Source organism: Uloborus diversus, chromosome 7, assembly GCF_026930045.1.
Source record: "Uloborus diversus isolate 005 chromosome 7, Udiv.v.3.1, whole genome shotgun sequence".
Lineage (NCBI taxonomy): Eukaryota > Metazoa > Arthropoda > Arachnida > Araneae > Uloboridae > Uloborus > Uloborus diversus.
This window is the reverse complement of record NC_072737.1, coordinates 56,247,879-56,270,184: the sequence shown is the minus strand read 5'-3', so window position 1 is coordinate 56,270,184 and position 22,306 is coordinate 56,247,879. Positions and strand designations below refer to the sequence as shown.

At 31.2% G+C, this 22,306-nt stretch overlaps 1 protein-coding gene across 1 annotated transcript; it reads left to right on the top strand.

Annotated features, from left to right (window-relative positions):
* The first annotated feature begins 577 nt into the window (after positions 1-577).
* LOC129225732 (death-associated inhibitor of apoptosis 1-like) lies at positions 578-16,886 on the top strand. Its single transcript, XM_054860226.1, has 6 exons — positions 578-759; positions 5,189-5,851; positions 12,214-12,401; positions 12,490-12,692; positions 13,373-13,443; positions 15,441-16,886. The coding sequence occupies exons 2-6, from the start codon at positions 5,197-5,199 to the stop codon at positions 15,617-15,619; spliced, it is 1,296 nt and encodes a 431-aa protein (XP_054716201.1). The 5' UTR covers positions 578-759; positions 5,189-5,196; the 3' UTR covers positions 15,620-16,886.
* The last annotated feature ends 5,420 nt before the right edge of the window (positions 16,887-22,306 follow it).

Below are 22,306 nucleotides of genomic sequence, written 5' to 3'. Positions count from 1 at the left end.
ATTTTGGGAGGGAACCCTCCTCTTCTTTTTCGTCTATTGTAATCCTTCGCAGCCTAATAAAACTTTGATTTTAGATTTCAATTGCGGAAGAAATCTCGGAAGAAACCCACGATTCCCTCAAGTCATCAATTTTTAATTAAAAAATTTATTAAAATAGGTCTATATTGGAGATGTAAAAGGCTATTTTTCAGTCTAGCAACATTTTGTTAGACATTTTCGCTTGTTTTATGAAGGAATGCGATAAAAATACTTGAGAATGGAGGTGTAGCGAGGGATCTCCGTCAAAGAGCTCCGTAATTCTGATCACATATTAAATTCCATCCGACTATTTCTGTTCAAGAAATTAGCCTTTTTCACGGGAAGACAAAAAGTCTTTAGAAAGAAGAATAAGATGAAATAAATGATCTGTATTGTTGTTAAAACTACTGCAACAAATGTTTGTCTGCCTCAAAGGGAAATCCCCATTAACATACTATAATTTATTTTACAGTTGGCAAGTGAATTCAGTGTTTTGATTGGTAAATAGTTTTCGCTCAAGGAGTTTTTACTTCCGACTTCTACTACCACTACATTGACAACATCATGAGCTTCCATGAGATATTTAAATTTTTTGATTAAACTAAATGGCGTCTTACTTTCGAAGAAATTTTATAAAGCTTGAGATGTTTTAAAAAGTTTATGGATATGGTAAACTGTTCAACCTAAATTCAGTTGTCGATAATTGCAATTTCTCTACTTTTAAAAGCTAACGAGTTAGTGGTAAGTAATCTGTAAATAAAAACCTGTTTTTCTTTTTAACTTTTTTTTTTTAAATAAGTTTGTTTTGAAGTTTTTCGAAAGAACCAAGTAAAGTTTAAAATAGTAAGGCATATTTCTTTCGTTACTGTTAGTATGTTATTAGACTTCCCATTTCGGTTATACAAAATGGCTGTAAGCATTGCTTGTGAAAGAAATAATTAGCAACTTCCGCCAATAAAAAGAACGCAGTTACTGAAGCAATAAATAGCCGTTCGCGTTATTTTTATTTTCACTCAAAATAATATTATTGAAATTCTTTACGAAAGTGCTGTGCTTTGAATATTGATTTAATTTCAATTTTCTTCACAAAAAATAAATTTGTCAAGCGTTTGATTTTTGATTCATTTTGTGAGGATTGCTATCCTTTCCACCATCCTTAATATTTTGAACTACTAAGCATGCTTGCGTTGAGATATTTGAAGGGTGAAAGGGTTTCTAGCTTTTCTTTATTAAATATATGGTTATCAAAAATATATTAATATTCATTTCAAATATTTACGGAATATAGAACATCGGGTTTGATAGAAAAAAAAATGTAGGGTCAATCGGGGGAAATATGGGTCAAAAAACTATAACATCTTAATATTTTCTCAAGTATAAAAGATAAAATGATTTAGTTTGGCATGGAATAAGCGTAAATAATTTAGAAATTATTCAAATAATCCCTTTACCTAAAATTGCATTATTTATTTTATTTAAATTAAAGGAGTGACCAAGAACTTCCCTGTATCGGGGCAGTTATGAGTCACCCCCTTTTTTTATTGTCAAAATTAATTAACCATTCTAAATTGTTTCTTAGCCCACAAAGAGATTTTTTAATGATAAAAAATTTAATAAATAACACATTATAATTGAAATAATTTGATGTTACTCTTACTAATTTACTACAATTAGTTATTACGCCAAAATGGTCCAGTCCTAATGTGATCCTATACCCCGAATCCGCTGTATTAGCCAAATTTCAAAAGTCTTGGTCAAAAATAACTTCAAGCAATTTTAATGTATTTTGTAGAAATGTTTAAGTAGAGAACAAAGTATAATTTTATGAAATATTAAATGCAAGCACTTATTTATACTTTTGAGATGTAGCTTAAGATAATTTAAAAACTTATTTACTCATATTTTTTACCACTTTTAGAATTTCTGACAATCTTTTGAGGATCAGAGTTCTTTTTTTCCGTGGAAATATAGAAGGATTTTCTGTTCACCACATCAAAATTTGTTGGACAAATTTAAGGTTTTATCACATTTGGTACAGCAGCAAATGCTTAGCACGGTCCCTGAGAATGGTGACTAAGTTAATCATTTTTATCGGGCAGACAACAAAGTTTGGATCAGCATCGTTTTGGGATATTTTTCAACATTAATTTCTGAACCTTCAAACTCCACTTCATCGCTTTAATTGTCGAAAAAGCACTCGACCGAATCAAGTTGCATTTGTAGCAGACCACACTTTCTGCTGTCAGTTGGTTTAAATAAAAGAAATTTTTTGGTGACTTATTCATCCTGCATTTGATTTTAAGTGGGCGATCTATTTTTTTATATTTTTCATTTAATGAAGTCGGAGATGCATTGAATATTTTGTATAGTTCAAAAGTTTAAATTGGTACCTCAAGATTTTCATTTATCTCACCAAAAATACTTTTACAAATTTTCTTTTAAATGGTGAAATTTGATTTTCAAATTCAGTTGTTATCCAAGTACATGATTTAGTCAACACTACTGCAAATTGTTGTAAAATTTAAGAACTTTCAAGGATCCTACCTAGTTTTTAAGTACTTATCTAGGCCAAAAACTAGTTTAGGGCAGTAACTTGTTATGGCTTTATTACCTAAGCTTTTACCTTCAATTTATGAGTTTAGCCGTACAGTGAATGGATTCTCGCCATTGTGCTAAATTAATTTTAGCTACCAATGCTACAGCTGCCTCCAGCTTGATTATGGAAATTCCAGACTGATGAGCCCTAAACAAGGGCAGAACTACTGGCGCAGGATATCATAAGAGTGCTGTCGGTATGTACTTGCAGGCCTTACGGGCAATTCTGAAAATAACCCTTTTAATTAATAAAATATTTACGGTCTCTTTGTGTTGAAAAATATGTAAAATGTTAGCAAAATTTTGCTCACATGTTTCATGGAGTTCTATAATTTCCTTTTACAATGCAAAATCATTTTTAACTTCTAATCTTGGAACACAATTAAATTTAATTAAAGAATTAGGTATTAGAAGGCATTGCTCCCCTTGTTATGGATTTTGTTTGTTTGAGATATATGAAGCAAAATATCCTTCATTCTATTGAAAAACAAGAAATATCCTTCAAATATTGCTTTAGATGTTGAAGAAAAAGATCTTCTAACAGGCTGCATTTCAAGAGAGTGACTAAAATCGCCAATTTGTTGTATTGCTTTTAGTGATGTGGATCGGGTAAATACCCAGTGGGTAGGTAAATATTTTTTGGGTATTTACCCGGGTATTTACCCAAGGCCTGGGTAAATACCCAAAAACTAGGTATTTTATAAAAAATGCAAAAAAGTGAATGAGAATTTTTTTTTTAAATCTAAATATGAAATAATTGGTAAAACTGATATATACATATGTATTACACAGTTTATAATATTTTTTATTGAAAGACTTGATGAAATCATGAAAGAAACATATCGTGAACCAAAGAATCTTTCTTTTCAATGCCATAATTGGAGAAGTATAAGCAATTCATTATGAACTTCAGGATTTCAAAATTGCAATCTAGGTTAGTCATATCCAAAATGAAAAAAAAAGGAAGCATGAGGGATGTTTGGAAGAATAAACTGAGAAGTTATTAAGACACTATGGTGTTATTTTTTTTATTGATATTTAAGTGATAACATGGAAAATATAGAAACAGTTTTCACATTAATATGCAAAAAAAAAAGCAAAATTTTCTTTTCTGTTGCTTTGCTCATTTGCATTTGTTCCCCTGTAGGGGTGGGAAGGTAAATATTTTTTTGAGTATTTATCCGTAGGCAGGGTAAATCCCCTAGTAATTGCGCATTTTGCAATATTTTTTTAGGTAGTATTAAAAGGTGACTATTTTCTTTTTTAAACATAAACCCCAAAATAAAAGATTAAAAATTTTAAATGAATTTTAAATGTTTATGTATATTATGTGTGTGTCTGTATATATATATATATATATATATATATATATATATGTGTGTGTGTGTGTGTAATATAGACTACACCTGAACAATTGAACTAAGTTTGGAGGAAATTTCTGCATAAGATATAGGTAAATAAATAGTAATAATAAATTGAGCGACATTTCGTTACATTTTGATGTCACGCAGGGATATATTACTGGGTTATAAAAGACTAGGACCTTAAAAAATTGATGTTTGCTTTTTTTTTTTTTTGTAACCAATTAAGCTTTTTTTCTTTTTTGTAGAATGGCTTTTTATATCTGAAATTTGGCTATCAACGTTGATTAGGCATATCCAACACATTTAATGTGAATATCATATTAGATTGCTAAGCTGTTTCACACAATAATTCTTTAAATATGTAATCAAAATACAATTTTTGGGCAAAAATTTATTGTTTTGTATATGATTGGTTGTATATATACATAATGGAATACTTACAGAAAAGTATTTTAGTTGAATATAAATTTTTGGAATAAATACCCGGGTATTTACCCATTTTGGGTATTTACCCGGGTATATACCCTGGGTATTTACCCCTAAAAATAAATACCCGGGTATTTTACATCACTAATTGCTTTACAACTAAATTATTATCTATCATATTTGTATTGTTTTATTAGCTTTTAATAATACTTAAATAAAATTAAAAATCTTTTTTTTTTTTTTTTTTTTTTTTTTGTTGAATGTATGTGTAGCAAGAACTGGTCAGCTCCAATGCATAACAATTAATTGCATTCTAGGTAATCTATTTCATTGAAATTGTCATTGAAATTTGTTTCATAAATCCAAATTCTAACCAGCAGCATAGTCCAGATCATATTTCGGAGGCAGTTTAATCAAAATTGCATGTATTTGGATTTCCTTAGGTATATGCAAAAAGGAAAAGTGAAAAAATAAGATTTTCATTTTTGAATTTTCTTTATTCATTTCGGAAAGGATCCGGACCCCATGTTACAATCGGTGGCTATGCGACTGATTGTAACATAATATTAAATCTAAAGGCAAGATCTTTCAATTAAATTTTCAAAACTATGAATAAATGAATTTTTTCGTAAGTGTTGAAACGTGGAGCTGTCCATTTCCCTTTCTTGCACGGAGTTCATAAATTCCTACTGCTAATTTCAGATCAGATTTTTTTCATCCCTTGATAATAATTGTAGATGGTTTTTGGAAAACATTTTACTATTTTTTTCTTATTTTCTTTTCAGCTTTCAAAATGCTGTCAACTGCACGTTCGGAACCAAGTTTAGGGTTTGCAAATAAAAATTTATATTCTGACACATGTAAAGGATTTAAACATAGCATATCAATTAATGGAGATGCGTTCCTTAGCAAGAATTTAACCACCTTTTCTGATGAACCCGATAACAATACCAAATCATCTGAAAGTACATCGTCTAGTTTGTGTAATGGTGATTTATTTGAAACAATGAAATATGAAGTGAACAGATTGCTCTCGTACAAAAATAAGTGGCCTTGCAATTTTATTAAATCCGAAGAACTCGCTGAAGCTGGATTTTTTTACCTTCAAGTCGAAGACAAAGTGCAATGTCCATTTTGTCATGTAATTATTTATAGTTGGAAGTATGGTGACAAACCTCTTAGAGAACACATGAAAAAGTTTCCAAAGTGTCCGTTCTTAATGAGTGTAGAGGTTGGAAACATTCCTATAACTCGTAACAATTCTCCTAGCAGGTCAAAACTACCACCGCAGAATGTTCATGCTCCTTCAACATCATTTCAGTATACATCGTACAAGCCAAAACATCCTAAAATGGCAGACATACAAAGACGTCTTCTGTCATTTAAAGAATGGCCTCTTGTAACAATAGAGCCCGATGATCTCGCTGAATGCGGGTTATATTATACAGGTATATATATACATGTAACAAGTATTTTTATCACTTATAAGCAGGGCATAGTTTGTGACGAAAGAGATGGGAGCCCTTAGTTCAAATCTGGCTTTCATGCGTAATAAATCAAAATTTCTGTGAAAAATGTAAAAATTCACCTCGATGTGAGAAAATGTGGAGGAGTTGAGCTCTTGTTAGCTGCCATGCAAATTAAGCCCTGCTTGTGTGAAGATTTTTAATTTTTTTTGAGCAATCACAATTGCTAATTGCTTTTGTTTGACCGTCCTTGATGTCCGGATCCTTTTTCAACCCCACCGCCCTCTGCAGGTGCGACTCCTCCCGGTAGTCGCTGCTCCTGGTTGGTGACTCCATGTCCTAGATACACACACTCACAAACATGCCAACGTGCGTAACACAGGTCTACACACTCACACAAGCCTACACATACACAACTATACATACGCAATGGCCCAAGAGGAGGGACAAGAACCGCTTCTAGAAACAAGCGAGTGGGGTAGTAATCGAGTCCTGTCGCAACTCGTGATTGCGAAAAACATAATTTGAATTCAAAATTTCAGAATTCAAATTAATTTTAAAAATTTGAAAAGCTTTTTATTTTTTTAATTTTTGATTCTTTTAACCCTTAAATAGTTGTGTTTTGGTCTATTCTCAGCCCATTGTCATATTTTGCTCTATCCCACTGTCCCTTATATTAATAATCAGGGTTGGGTTTTTTGCCGGCAAAAAGGTATTTTTGCCGGGACAGTGGAAAAAACCATGGAAAAAACGGCAAAATCCTTATTGCAAATAGAGTAGCATTATATTGTTAATCAAGAAATAGTGACAATATAATATAAATAATGCACTTTAATATTTTATTTATGTCTCTCCATGTTACTTCTAATTTATAAGGTGAAAAATAAATAAAAAACAAATGTTGGGATTGTAAAACTTAAGATTTTAAATTTTTGCTGAAACAATTTTTTCAGAATGAGCCAATTCCTTCAATGCTAAAACAAGGAATGTTTACTTAAGCTTAGTAAATTAATAAAAAGATTGAATTCTAATTATATATATATATACATATATTTAATTAATCACTTTTTTTATCCCACTAAGATTTTTAAGCTATTTAATTAATAACAGAACATTTACTTGAATATAGAAAAATATTAACTTTTCCTCACTAAAGAAATAATGTATTTTTTCTCACTTACTGGGGAAATGGATAGCCAAGAGATGAATTTAAAAAGAAGAAAAAAAAAGCTGATGAATATGTGTATTCTATAGTCACTCTACTTTTTAGTAATACTAGCTCACTCTACAGAAAATGGCAAAGCCTTTTATCAATTATCAGTAAGAAGTTACCCCTTTTTCATTGTAAGTTAATTATTTGTCTTAGATGTTACAAACTAAAGTTTTATGTTAATGTTTAAAAATTTAAAATTAAAAATGCTCAATAACTTTAAAAGTAAGTTAAACCTTAATTTTTTTTTAACTATAACAATAATTAAATTAAAATTTTATCAATCTTTTCATGCTTTTACTTTTATTTAAAAGGAAAAAAATACTGTCCATAAGTTGTTGACTCAAAATCTATTTTTGCCAGGCGGTAAAAACCTTGGTTTTTTTCCACCCCCGGCAAAAACTTGCCAACCCTGTTAATAATAGAGCCCATCTGTGTAACTGACTTTGAGTAACTCCCCAGCCCTCATGAGGAATTCTGAGAATTTCTTTCAGTATTTCAAGGTTGCTTGGCTTTCGGAAATGTGTGTATAACATTTAGACCGATAGTGCGACAACCTAGTCTGGTCACCGACAGTTACTTTCATTTAGCGTATGCTGTAAGTATTGTTCTTCATTGCATGGATGAAAGTGGGACTCAACCGAACGAAGCACTGTGACCAGAGGTCTATTGTACTAGTCCCTAAACAGAAGTCTTAAAACAGACCAGTAGCTGAAAGGAGAATTCAGCAAACACCTAATAGGAAGATCATGAATCTCGCATGGTTCAAGCAAAGGATGACCTAGTTGTTCAAACCTATGGGCAGAAAACACTTCTTACTGATACAGGGTGAGTAATTGTTTCCTCATTAAAGAGGTAACCTTAGCAAATTGATCATCTTCATTGCATACTTTTGTATAGTAAATGGAATTAGCTGAAACAAATGCTAAAATCATTCAAAATTCCTTTGTCTCACAGATCGCTAGGGCGGAGAAAGACCAAAGCGCGAGCACCAACTTAATATAAAGCGACTTCAACAATTCCGAAATTGGGGTCTTGTGCAGTATATTATTTCTTCTGTAAAATTCTGTAGTTTCATATATATGATCAAATGGAATGCAAATGATGAAATAAATCTTTAAAATGATAGAAAAATAAAGCATTTTCGAAAGCTTAAAGGTGAAACTTGTCATGGCCGCAGTAAATGGTAACTTAAAAAATAATTGTATTTTTATCTTAAATTTTTTTATATAAATTGACCTTTTAAAATAACAGACAAAAGAATAATTTTTTCTTTCTCTTGAACGTTAAACATTTGTCACTATATTAGAGTTTTAAATTTCCACTTAAGGTAAAAATCTAAATTTCATTTAACTATAAAATCTATGGATTTCAGGTTGGTGTATTTGAGAGTTGTCCATGACTTTGGGTAGTATTAAACCTTGAGTGTAAAAAATGATGCACTTTTGAAGTAATAGACAATCACCATTCAAAATATACATTTTGAATTTTCGATATAATTGAGGTTTTTTTCAAAGAGTTGTTGCTTTTTTCAAGCATTTTTAAAAGTAAAAATTGTTTTTCTGTAAAATGTAAAAATTTTCTTATTTCAAGTAAGAGTCGGCAAAAAATCTTCATTCAATGGTTTTAACTTTAGTTTTAATAGTTACTTGTGTTTGTAGTATCCTTCAAGCTACATGTGCGTACCTTCGAATAGTTAAAGGGATAAACGTTTAAGTATTTGCTCTTCCGAGCTTACAAAGTCTTGTAGTCCAGTGCAAAAATGATGAATCCCAGAAAGGAAGAGTCTTGAAAAAAAGAGTCTCGGGCCTTCCGGAGCGCAGAGCAGTTGAAGAGATGCCCACCATTCATGTCCATTCCTTTGCCACACAAAAGGCAGTTAGGAGAGTCGAAATCAGTATAGATGAGCCTTAAGGAGGTCATGTCCTGTTGGTATGCAGAAGGAAGAGACGACTATAGTTCTAGGTAGGTCTCTGGGAATATAAGATGACAAAAGGCTACCCCAAGATTTGCCAATACTTTTTTCCCTACTGTAGCTTGTGGAGTGCTCTCTAATTTTTTGCTTGAGCAAAAGTTTTGATGTTTTGCAGCTTAGCAGGGGACACAGGAGGGGTCAAGAGAGAAGCCTCTCTTGCAAGAGGATCTGCATGTTCATTACCCCGTAAGCCACAAGGGCTACGATTCTATTGTAAAACTACTATCTCCTTCCCAGAAGTTTGGAGAGGATTGATAGTGTTCTTACACTCGAATTCAATGGCAGTAGGAAGTAGTACATAGGATGAAATAGTATGGATGTGGCAGCCTGACAGTTGCATGGTGAAACAGTCGTGCTCTTCATCATCTCTTTAATCCTTTGAACAGCCAGACAAATAGCCAATATTTTTGCATCCAAATTGTCTGAATTCTAACTCCATTGTGGTTCAATTTATTTTTTAAAAAAAATGGAGATACCAGAGCCCGCTCTTCTAGGCGTTCGCTCAGGGGATCTATCTGTGTAAATGTGTACCCACCTGTCATCCGGGTACCTTTCAAAAATTTTAAGAGCGAATAATTTGAGTTCTGCTTGGGAAGCAAGAAGGACATGCCTGTAAACAGGGACTCTGCATTTTTCATCATACCTGAAAAAAGTGTCTGAAAGAGAGGCTCTTGCTACTTGAAATGTTCATAAAGGCAGTAATTTTCTGGAACTCTGATTTAAAAAAAAAAAGTAAATTGTGTTTTAAGTCTCAGAGCAGCAGGACGATATTTAGTTCAAAAGCCTTCATTATGTAATAGTTTTTCTCTGAGAGCCAGAAAAGAAAAGTAATCTGTAACATAAAAATAGTAGTCTGTAACATAGCTCTATAATACCATTCATGTGCCTACTGGATAGAGCTTAAAGAGTAACCGTGTTAGTCTTTGTCATGTGACTACTGAATAGTGCTTGATGAGTAACTGGGTCAGTCTGTGCAGCCCGAATATTGTGGGACCTGCTCCTTTTTCCTGTCCTTTCCTTGTACAATTTTTAGATTAACAACAGGTCATGATTTGCTATAGACACGTACGCTGTATCAGTGCGGAAAGTAATGACTTGTCCTTTGCAGGCAAAGTAATCAACTTTTACAATTGATGATGTGCTCTGCACTTTCGAATTTTAAGAATTTTATCAGACTTAACAGTTTCTAATGCTAAACTATATTGAATCACTGGGAGATTTATGGCAGATAACGCCACATCCTTATGATTTAAAGGCTTTATGATTCCCCCCCCCCTCCGGTAATCTTCATGTATTTTCATGGTATAAGTGATTTATAAAATTTATGGCATGATTGAATTTATTAAAACATCCAGTTCTGGGAATTATGCTTTTTGCTAATGACAAAAGATATTAAATTTTGAAGTATGAATTGTAAAAGAAATGTCTCTAGTTAAGTTATCAATTCTAAAATTTTTGCCTTTATTTGCTTGTTTTCCATGAAAGAACTAAAATGTCTTCAAAGATCTATAGTATTTTCCTCTTCTTTAGTTCCATTGTTCTAAAATGATGAAACTATAGTATATACTAATCTAAATTATTTGTACAAAATTTCCAGTGGACATTACCATGTATCGTTCGGTATGTCATTGTTCGGTGGGTCTAAAAAGTGAGAGCAGTGCAAGCTAGGAGTATGGGAAATTGACTGAAAGCCATGGATGCATCAAAATGCTAGTACTGCCAACTAAGGTTCGCCGATATATCAGTTGATATTATATCATGATATATATTACGATATATGTCCTATATTTATTTTGAAAATATCATGATATTTTCTATATTTTTTCAACCACAGTATTTTCAATATAAAAATTATGTTAATCATAGTAATATTTTACATTTGTTTTTGAAAATAACCAAAACATTATGTGCTATATTTTTAATGATGTATTAATCCATCATTAACATAACAAAGTAATATAGTATTCCTTTTTTATTTTATATTCATTAAACTATTAGTAATGTAACAATTTTAATTCCGATTAACAGGGTTCGTACGGGTCATGGAAATCCTGGAAAGTCATCGAAAAAAGATTAACCAATTTCAGACCTGTCTGAAATGCTGTCTTAGACAGCAATAAAGTAACAGTAAATAAAAAAAACATTAGAAATCTTGAGGGATATCAAAGTATTGCTAGTAAAAGCTATTAATACTTGAAAATTTAACGATCCCAAAAACAAATCTGAGTTTAGGAATTCTATTGCATCCGCTTCTGTAACAGCCGCCCACCTTTTTTTTGTAATGAGATTTTACTGCTGGGACATTACTAATTTTGAATTCACCATTATTTTCAGCACTTCTTGTTTGTTATATTGTGTAGTAGTGGACTTGCATGCTTTTGATTTTACCACACCCACTAAAAAAGTGTAATTCAATTGCATCTAAGTCTATTTCAACCAGTCGTTTAAAAAAAAAAATTTTTTTAGAGTTTATCTTAACTTGTTGAAGGCTTTAGAAAATAAAGACTTCCGTCTGGCAATACATAGAAATAATTGGCAAGTTTGACATTAAATAATACTATTCTCTTGGCGTAACAAGGTCGAGAAAATTTTTATGAAGTCATGAAAGTCTTGGAAAAGTCACGGAATTTTTTTATCCAAAGTGAGTATGAACCCTGGATTAAAAGTGCTTAATTTAATATTAAACGTTGGTCAGAAAGAAAAGAAAATGTCCTATGGCTGTGCACCAACCAATACATATTTTTTATTCTTCATTCATATTATAACTGTTAAACTAGCTAACAGAAGAAAAATGAGTGAAAAAGCTAATGCTAAATTAATTCTATTAAAACTGATAAAAATGTCAAATGAAATGCCAGATATAAATAATAAAAGAAATCTTAATTTCGTCTTCATATTGTAATAACAATATAAGAAAATAAAGTATGTTTTGAAGATGCATTTACTGTTTTGAAGACTTGAGTTTGGGTTCATTGAAAATATCAGATATATATCAAAATATCGGATATTTTCAAACCCTGCTGCCAACAATGTTTATACAATTTTCTCTTGATAATTTTGTGCGGACAGATTGCCAAATGTATCCTATCAATCTGGTTTTTGATCCATTTTAATAGGAAAAATTGAAGATGGTTATTTATATTTTGTATCTTTCCCTAGGAATCGCTGATGTAGTTACATGCTTTTTCTGTGGGGGATCCTTAGGAAATTGGGAGGTTGATGATGATCCTTGGGAAGAACATTCCAAACATTTTGGACAGTGCTTGTTTTTATCTTTAGCCAAAAGAGACTTATCCAAAAAGAAAGGCAGAACTTACAAAGCTGCTCCAAAAGTGTTTGAACCAAAAGTATGCTATGATTCTTAATTGAAATTTTCTTCTTTTATTTTGCAATAAAATCTTGATTTTATTTTGATGTAAATTTATCAATTTCTAGCCCATATCAAGCTCACCAAGGGCATCATTTGATTCAAGATCGTCTAGAAAAGATTTTATGTCTGAACTATATGATCAAGCCTGTGAAATTTTTCCAGAACCTTTAGTGTTGGAAGTTTTAGCCAAAAACAAAACAAGGACTTTCACATCTCTTTCTGAAATTTGTGAAGAAATACTTCATACCAAAGAACAAAAAGAAATCAAGTAAGTTTTCCATCTTACAAGAGTTTAAATGTATCTTATTTGAAATTTTATTTTTAGTATGGTTAGTTGATAGGTTTCAAAGAATAGGCATCTAGTTGCATTTACCCAATTCCCAGAACTATGAACTCTCCCATCTTTCAACATAAGACTCCCTTGTTTTGTAACTCTTTCCAAATTTTACATTTAATTATAACTTACAGAACTATCACATAACTAACTCATCACTTACAGAAATTATTTTGAAGTAATTTGATCCATGAATTTGTTTGGTGTTGCATAAGTTGCAATGCTGTACAACACTGTAAGCAACAATCTATGTTCACATTTTAATTTTCTATGTAAAGCTTGTCACTTATAAGTCATGCTCTATCCATTTGTACTGGGCCTTCATGAATAAATTACTCAGAGGGTAAAAGTTTGCATGTAAATTTTACCAAGAGTTTTAAAATGCATACTTCGTACCTTTTTAATATCAAACTTTCATTAGTCTATTGTTAGACAAAAAGTGAACCTTGAATGCCAGCATATACAATTTTGTTTTACCTCTTTATACGTTATTTTTTATAATTTTCCCCTCTCCCTTAAACTGAGTGCCCCTTAATTGGAAACAAATATGTGGATTTCCCTTTTTAAAGGTACTGGGGAAAATTTTTTTTAACTCAAGTATTGTACATTTTCAGATCCAGATCTTCAGAGCCCTTACCTGTTGCACCTGCAGAAATTAATACTGATGTTGAAGTGTCTACTTCATGTAAGTTCATAATTAATCTTGATCCACACTTATATATTTATTTTTTATTGGTATGGGAAATGGTTGAGTGGAAACAGGTTTGTTGCTTTTTTCCAAAAGTAAAGCTTGTCAGAATTGGGAGCCAACAAGATGGTCATATGCTGATAGTGTGCATAAAAAGTTTTTATTATTTTTAAAAAGAGGTTTCAAAATTAAAATGAACATTGTGTGCTGAAAAATACATCACAGATTCAATAAAATTGCGTATTTTAGAAAACTTGGTAAGTAAAAAAAAACTATGGCAGAGGTTAACGACTGGAAGCCACATTTAAATTAAGTAGTAATAATTCTGGTATTCAGTTTTCTGCTTGTATTCAAAGATAATTAGTAGTTTTCATTTCTCCATCCCTAAGAAAAACAGATCATAAAAGAAAATATTTTATAAAATATAATTGTGCAAGAATTACTTTAATTTCAGTTCCAGTTTGTGGCAAGTTTAAAATTTGCGAACTTCTTATAAGGGATGGATCCAACCCACGGATTTGGAGCTCGTCACTATTTCAGTTAGAGCAGGAAACTTTTTCGCGGGTTTTTTACTTTCGAATTCTGCGTCTGGTATTTTTTAAATGTTTTTCCAAAGGAATAGGAATGCATATCAAGTTTCATGCATAAACCTCTTGCTTAATACAGTAACAAAATCCCATTTATTATGAATATTTTTTTAGTTTTTACAAAAATTTAAATAATTTGCCATGATTTTTAGTTGTTGCGTAAAATGGTTATTTGGGGGATAGGTAATACTTTTCTTAGGACTAGTTTTGACACACCTGTACATCATGTAATATTTTTCAAGATTTTTGGTCTATAGTTGAGGCAAACCTAACCTTTTGGCATCATGATGCTGCGATTAGGATGTACGTAGCCTTCATAATGCTGTCAGGTTAGGTTTGCCCCAACTATAGTTAAGTTTCATCTCTGCTATCTTTATCTGTTACATCGAATTATCTGGAGATCTGAGACTAACTCCCACAAGCAGATCCAGCTTCTGTTTCTTGGGTGGGGGAGGGGGTCAAAGGGGATATTTTTGTACTCAAATAGAAGGGGGTTATGGGGAGATTTTTTTTAATTACTGGTTCCAAAATATAGCTCCAGGCAATATTTAGGCACTTTACGGGGGGGGGGGGGGATCATACCCCTGGTGACCCGCCCTCTGGATCCGCTCCTGTTCCACCCAGACTTGTCTTAGGGAAAGAACCTTTAAGTGTTAAGTCTTGAATTACTATTGCTTTATCACATGTGGTTAAAATTATTGTACTTTCATGATAAGAAACAAAATTAATCACTTTTGCTATGCTTTGCTGCATCAGACAGTGTTTTTCCATGATTATTCTGGTTGGAAAATGCTGCTTTCTTGGAAACACTGCTTCTAAGGATTGCTACCTCACATTTGATCATTGAATTAGAGGAAAACTATCAGGCAGTTACTTTATGAGGTTAGACAGGTTGTCATAATTACTCACCTCACCCGAAACAGCTACTACCATACCTAGAATTGGATGGTAGACTTAGTGTTTTTGATAAACATATTAGTGTTGGGCTTTATACATCTGATAGTAGTTGAAGGTTATTTTGCCACTCTAAAATGTGCCATTTTGAACGAATTATCTTAAAACTGACTTTTTTGTTGTAAAGAAGGCTAAGAAGTGGTGGAATTTGAGTAGACTTATTGAAAAGTTATGCTAAATCAAGCGGTTTGACATCTAACGTAGCTACTATTACCATCTCTTGTCCCTAAACATGAGTTTATCCTACTGTACTTGGCTTTTAGGTGCTTCAAATCATCCTTTCACTTTACTTTTGGAGTAGACATAGGAAATTAGCTTTGTGAAATTTTGGTGAATCTTATTCATACAAAATGCAGGGGGAAAAAATCCTCAATATCTAAATTTAAATTAGGAACTTTGTTAAATATGTCATGTTGGCAGTTTTCTTTAAAGTGTTATTTTAATATTTTTCAGCTGCTGGGAAGGGGAAGAACAATGCATTTTTGTGCAAGATTTGCATGGATCATGACATGGAAGTTGTCTTTCAGCCTTGTGGACATTTCTTGTCTTGCCAAAAATGTTCCCATTTTATATTTGATTGTCCCTTGTGTCGTAAACCTATTATTAGTAAAGTAAGAGCTTATTTAAGTTGATACAATTGGTCAATGTACTTTAGTCTTAATGTTGTATTTTAAAAAATTGTCAAAAAGGTTCATCTCATAGTGATGTTTTAATAAAAATGTATCTAGAAAATTAGATATGAAATAATACTTTCATTGGGATGAACCCATTGAAAATATTTAGATGGAATAATTACTGTAAATAGTATTAAGTCCACACCCCATTCTTGGCCAAAAGCAGGGTTCGAAAATATCATGGTATTTTCGAAAGTATCGAAAATATCAGATATTTTGATATATATCCAATATTTTCAATCAGCACAAACTAAAGTCTTCAAAATAGTAAATGCATCCTCAAATCACTCTTTATTTTCTTACATTATAATTACAATAAGTTGACTTAAATTTCAGGTTTCTTTCAGTACTTATTTATAATATTTCATTTTATGTTTTTAATCAATTTTAATGGAGTTCATTTAGCATTAGAGCATTAGCTGTTTAATCATTTTTTTTTCTGTTAACTACTTTTACACATATATATGATTCAGAAATTAAAAAAAATGCATTAGTTGGTGCACAGTCATAAGACATTTTCTTTTTTTTTTCTGACCAACCTTTAATATTTAATTACGCACTTTTAATATAAATTAAAATTATTACATTGCTAATATTTTTATGAATATAATATAAAAAGAAGGAATATTATATTTTATGTTAATGATGTATTAATACATCATAAAAAATATAGTACATAACTTTTTGATAATTTTTAATAATAAATCAACAATATTACTATGGTTAATATATACTTTTTAAATTTAAAATATCGTGGTTGAAAAAACAAATATCGACAATATCATGATATTTTCAAAATTAATTTCGGATATATATTGGCGAACCCTGGCCAAAAACCAATAAAATCTTTTACACATATCTCTTATTTGTACAGTGACTGTGTAACTGATTAACTGTCTCTATGTTCATGAGCTTTCCCTTTCACCTTTAACATAACAAAAGAGTGAAACTCTAAACACTGTGGCAGGCATCATGAAAATTTAAGTAATTCGTAAAAGAACATGCAGTGGCATGTGCCTTTTATTCAGCCCCTTTTTATCAGGTTGGAAACACGATAAAACAGCTGAAAGGGAGAGGCATTCAGTTTCTTATTTTTCAAATGCAGTGAGCGGAAAATGTAGGCTTTAAAGCTAAATATAGAAATAATTTTTCACATAGTGTGCTTATTTTTCATTATATTGTGGCATCTATTTTGTTAGATGTAATATATTTTGTTATTTTCAAAGATTTGTTTTTAGTCATGTAAACATAAGGAGAAAAGTAATGTACTTTCTTCCTTATGTTTTTCCTTTTGTGGCAGTAAAGAGTTATGTATCTTGCATTGCCATCTGGTGACTAGCTTTAGTGCTTGATAACTTTATTGTATCTGGATGAACAGCGTTTTAGTCGCCCAGGCTTTGTCGAGCCCTGTGTATAGGTGTGTATTCTAGTGTCGCCTCAGAGCAAGAGTACGATAGTAGGATATCGTGTTGTTCTGGGACTTAGATATCTTACTGTTGCTCTGAGACAACAATATATGCATATACTTTTTTTTTTTAAACTTTTCCTCTTCAACAAGGAATCAGCTCCCTATCTTCTCAAATAATAACTATTCTTGTATATGCCAGAAATGGGAAGTGAAATTTACTGTAGTGAAATTAAATTTTTACTTAAAATTCTCTTTGAAGGTTTCAAATTTTATTTAAATGTATGCACATTTTCATTTAAAATATTGATACCCTAAGCTCAAAAACACTTTTTTTTCTTCTTTCTTAAAGTTGTCAATTAGAGACAATCATTTTTTCTTTTATCCTCTGCCTCTGAACATGCCGAGAGTAGTGAGTCATCACCTGATTATAAAACTCAATATTTAATCAAATTTTGTTGCATGCAGTTTTGAACCTAGAATATTGATAAACTATGTATATACACGAATTTTGTTGTCTAATATAAAACTGTATAAATCTAGGATAAGTTATGTTTGAGTACCCATAAAATGATAGAACAGGACTCATATTTATCCACAAAAGGCTTCAAAATAAAATGTAAAGTGATTGAAAATTGAGCAAATTTAATGATTTTAAACCTAAATGTAGAGTCTAATTTTAAATTTGTTTAAGTTATATTGGAATGCAGCTACATTGTAAAATTATATAATTTTAAAAGTCTTACAGTAAAAGCTAAACAAATATAATAAAGCTCAATTGCATTACAAATGTTTGCTTTAAGAGTGTTTTCGGTTGAAAATTGAGAAAGTGAAAGTACATTTGCATAAGGTGCAAAGTCAATACCTATGTGGGTCTAAAAGTGCGTCCATAGTACACTGCTTGAACAGGTGAAAGTCGTTGCATTATAACCACCCCAATTCTGTTTTTTTTTACTTTTCTTTCTTGTTCAACTCTTGTAATAAAGCTGAAAGCAGTCCACTATGGATTTATCCTAACTCGGAACCTGTGTGATATTGATGAAGAATTTTTAGTCATGGCTAAAAAAAAGTGTTACCCAACAATTGAAAAAATTGTGTGAAGGAGGCTCCTAATAGAAGGATTTTTTTTTAAACTGTTTGCATACCATCCGTTTTGAATGGTGCCTTATAAATATTTAGCCAGTATACTCATATAATTGTTTAAAAATGCTTTAAAGTTAAAAGTTCCTTTTAATAATTTTTACTGCTAATGAAAGATGTATGCAAGAGAAATATCACTTTCTAATTTCATAAAAGTTTGAACTATACATGGTTTTGTAGTGCTAATTGTTAATAACTTATTGTAAATAAAACTTTTGATGCTAGTTTTCATGTTAGATTCTTTTAAAGACTTATGTATGTTTTCATTAGAATTTTCAACTCTAAAGATAAACAGAGTAGCAAATGTTAAATTTTATTGACTTATAATAGATATCATTGGTATTTTCTTTCTTAATAAATATTTAAAATCTTAAGGGCATGAAGATCCTGCCCGATGGCTCCAGGACATATGAGGAATGCTGGCACTGCCCAAGCACACAACTGGATCCCAAACACATTTTTAGCTTGTGCCATATTTGCATATTTGTTTCCTCTTCAAATTAGACAGTGACTGCAGCATGGACACTTTGTACTCAGAGTCATCGAAATTGCCAAGGCTGTGGTTCACACCTTTGGCAATATTTAAATTTTCTTTTTTTTCCGTACCTTGCACTTTGCCATACATGACAGCAACAACAAAACTATTTGTTATTTAAATAGAAAGCATAGTGCTAAATATTTCAAGTAACAAAACTAATTGCTTGGTCATAGTCTGAGCCTAATTCTTCTTATCTCGGTTCTCTAGTCTTTTTACCATAAAAAGAGAAAACCATCCACTTGGTTTCAATCTTTCAAGTGATAACTCTAGCAAAATTATTTTAACTGTAAATGTATCTGAAAAAAATTATATTTAATATATTAAAATAAACTTATAGTAATCCTTTCACATTTGTTAGGGTTACATTCTGGGAAAAACCTAAATTTTATTACATCGTTGTTGTATAAGAGCAATACTTTTGGAGGCAGCAAACTTCTAAGACCGGATTTGGAATCTTAAGAGCTACTTCAGATAATGTTCTGTTCGACTTATAGGAATTGATGGCGGTTTAGTACTACATTAGAAGACAATATGTATAGCTTAGAATAATGTGAGTAATTCATTTAGAGATAATTCAGGGTGGCGACAGATCAGGGAAATCAGGGAAAAGTCAGGGAACTTTATTAATCAGGGAAATATCAGGGAATTTTGAAAAAATAACAAAAAATCAGGGAAAATTGATTTTATGAAGAAAAAAAATTTTTTCTGCTTTACAAAATTAAGTACTCTAATTCCCTACGCAATTTCCACCAATTATCTGTTCAACAAAAAAAAAAGTAAAATAAATGAGGTGCGATTATACACTGCCGCATATTTGTGCATCTTTTTTAATAAACGTCAAAGTATTGAATTTTACTTATTAACCACAGGATGAACTTCCTAAGATTGCTTCTGTGTCTGTTAGGTTGTTTATTTTACCTAGCTTGAAATTTCCTTATACGCTTTCAATGCTACGTAATATAAACAACCATACAGGCAAAGAGGAAGCCTTCATTAATACCTTAACTCCTTTGCCTTTATTCCATTGTCTCGAAGTAGTTAGTGTACTGTAATCACGATTTCAAGAAGAAATCTTTGGTTTTTGAATTAAGACCTTAAAAGCTTAAAAGTTATTACTTCTTCGCATTTTTAATTTAATTGCTAGAATTGAACTTTCAATAAAAAAAACTTTGTTTTTTGCTGTTATACTATTTGTTGTCACCGCAGATTATAAAGGTTTTCTTTTCTTCAGACTTAAGGGCTTCTTTAATTTTATAACCAAGTTGTATTTTTTTATATATATTTTGAAATTAACTAATTGATTTTTTTTTCTTGCATTTCAAAGTTGTTTGTTACAAAAGCAATCTAAGATTTCTTTTTGTTACATACTGAAATAATTTGAAATAGAGTTAACTTGTGTACTTAAGTAAATATCTTTATTTTTTTTTGTTAAAATGCTGTATTCATTCATTAAAACCTATGTTCTTGATTAGAGAAAAGCTCCCTATGAATGGATGTCAAATGGTTTCATCGGTTTTGCATAAATATGTCAATTAGTTACATAAGAACAACTACATTACTTAAATTCTTTCACTATTACTTGTTATTCTTGCAATAATTATTATACTGTTTGAAAACTGAGTTCAAAATAATTTCAATTACTTTTTAGTTCTATCATAAATACACATAATTTTAAGAGTAATTTTAATAGTTTCTTAAAATTCTTATGCTAAGTGGTTTCTGGAAGTAAAGTTTTTTTTTTTTAATTTTCTATGATCTTCCCATGTAGAAAAATTTAATATACTGTTTTGTAGGGTTTCTTTTCCCAAAAAAATTGACTTGATATGTTATTTAAAACCATTTTATTAAAAAAGTAGCATCTTTTTAAAATATCTTTAGTTCAACAACTTTACACAACTTAAAACGTTTAAAATACTGCATTTTATACAAACATACAATGGATTTCAAGTAGAGCAAAGAAAGAAAATATTATCATTGGTAACGTAAATCAGGGAAATTTGGTAAACCTAATCAGGGAAAGGTCAGGGAACTTTTTTTCACAGTTCCTGTTGCCACCCTGTAATTGGAAAAAATCAAAATATTCATGTGAAGTATAAGGTGGGAAGTATGACGTAATATGGTCATTATTAAGTTGAATATGCAATTTTTCATTCATTTCAAATGTGAGCTGTAAGAAAGGAATTGATTTAGGTAGACATTTTAAAGCTGTGAGTAAAACTCAAAGTTCAGATACTAGGTACGCTTTCATTGAATATTTTTTTCAAAATTATTCTGTTTAGCATTATCTACCAGGACTACTTGTACTCTCTTTTTGTCCCAAAATAGAAAATAAGTACTCCTAGCATTTGCACTGATTATATCCAAATTTTTAAATTCACCACTTGCGTCTCTGCTTCTCACTGCCTCATATGAGATAAAAGTTATATTATACTGGATTAAGAATTTTCATTTAAAATTTGCACTAAAAGGTCTAATGTTGGTATTTCATCTTTGAAGGGTTTTTTCTCAATTTTCAACAATTAGGCTTAACATTAGCTGTAGCAGAGAGATTTTTCACCTGTTATTCTGTTCCTAGTTTGGATTCATTCAAATTCATGATGCAAAAGTTTTGTTCATTGATGCAAGTACATACTGCCAAACATAGGGGCACAAGCAGGTGCATTAATTTTCTAAAAGGCATGTTCTTCTGCAAAGTCTAAATTTGTAAAAGGGACTCATAAATAGTTAATACTTAGCAAAACAAGAAACTCTCGATTATCCGCAGGTGGCTTGGAAGAAAATTAGTTTCTCTGTCAAACACAGTCATTCTTTAAAACAATTTTTAAAAAAATACTGAAATTGCTGTAGGAAATCCTATAGTGAGCACCAAACCAAAAAGACTGAAAAGTGCTATAAACAGCAATGTTGTTCTAACTTTTGATAAGTAAAGATTATCCCAATACTGATTAAAATGAAAATGTGCCTTGTGTGGTATGCATAACATACGTTTTCAAAAAGTTTTTTCATTTTAATAAAAATTCAATTCATTACATGCTAACTATGTGGAGGGGCCGGATACAAGGCCGATCCTAGCAGGTGTGCGGCCCCATACAGTTATATCGAGCAAAATTTCTCATGAAATTAAAATAAATCGATTGAAAATACTAAATTTTAAATGTTTATTGAAAACTTGAAAAATCAATAAGTTCCAATTTCCTGATAGCGTTGTTTAAGAAAAATAGAATTTTAGTGCACAAGTGGGTTGGTCCATTGCCCATTAATGTCTGCTCTTCACCCTTCACACACATTTTTCATTTGATTGCAAAATTTGCAACAGAGGCGGCAATTTGACGCGGATACAGGTGACGTTCAATGAAGGCAATTGCCCCCAACAACTTCTATTTAGAAAAATTTGCGGATAGGGCCCCAATCTGATTTTTTTAACTTTTCTACAAAGAAAGATGGAATTAACTACTTTAAGGTTTGAATTTTAAAACATTTTTGAGGAAGATTCTTAAGGAATGGGTGTAGCCATGATGGAGCAAGCAAATAAGGTGCAAAAGGACTGATTTTTAGTTGTCAC

What these genes read in the sequence shown, in the direction of transcription:
- LOC129225732 (XM_054860226.1), top strand. Translation starts at nt 5,197, where the DNA reads ATGCTGTCAACTGCACGTTCGGAACCAAGTTTAGGGTTTGCAAATAAA. An exon ending in ATGCGGGTTATATTATACAG is followed by an intron (nt 5,852 to 12,213) that starts GTATATATATAC and finishes ATCTTTCCCTAG; the next exon opens with GAATCGCTGATGTAGTTACA. An exon ending in AAAGAACAAAAAGAAATCAA is followed by an intron (nt 12,693 to 13,372) that starts GTAAGTTTTCCA and finishes GTACATTTTCAG; the next exon opens with ATCCAGATCTTCAGAGCCCT.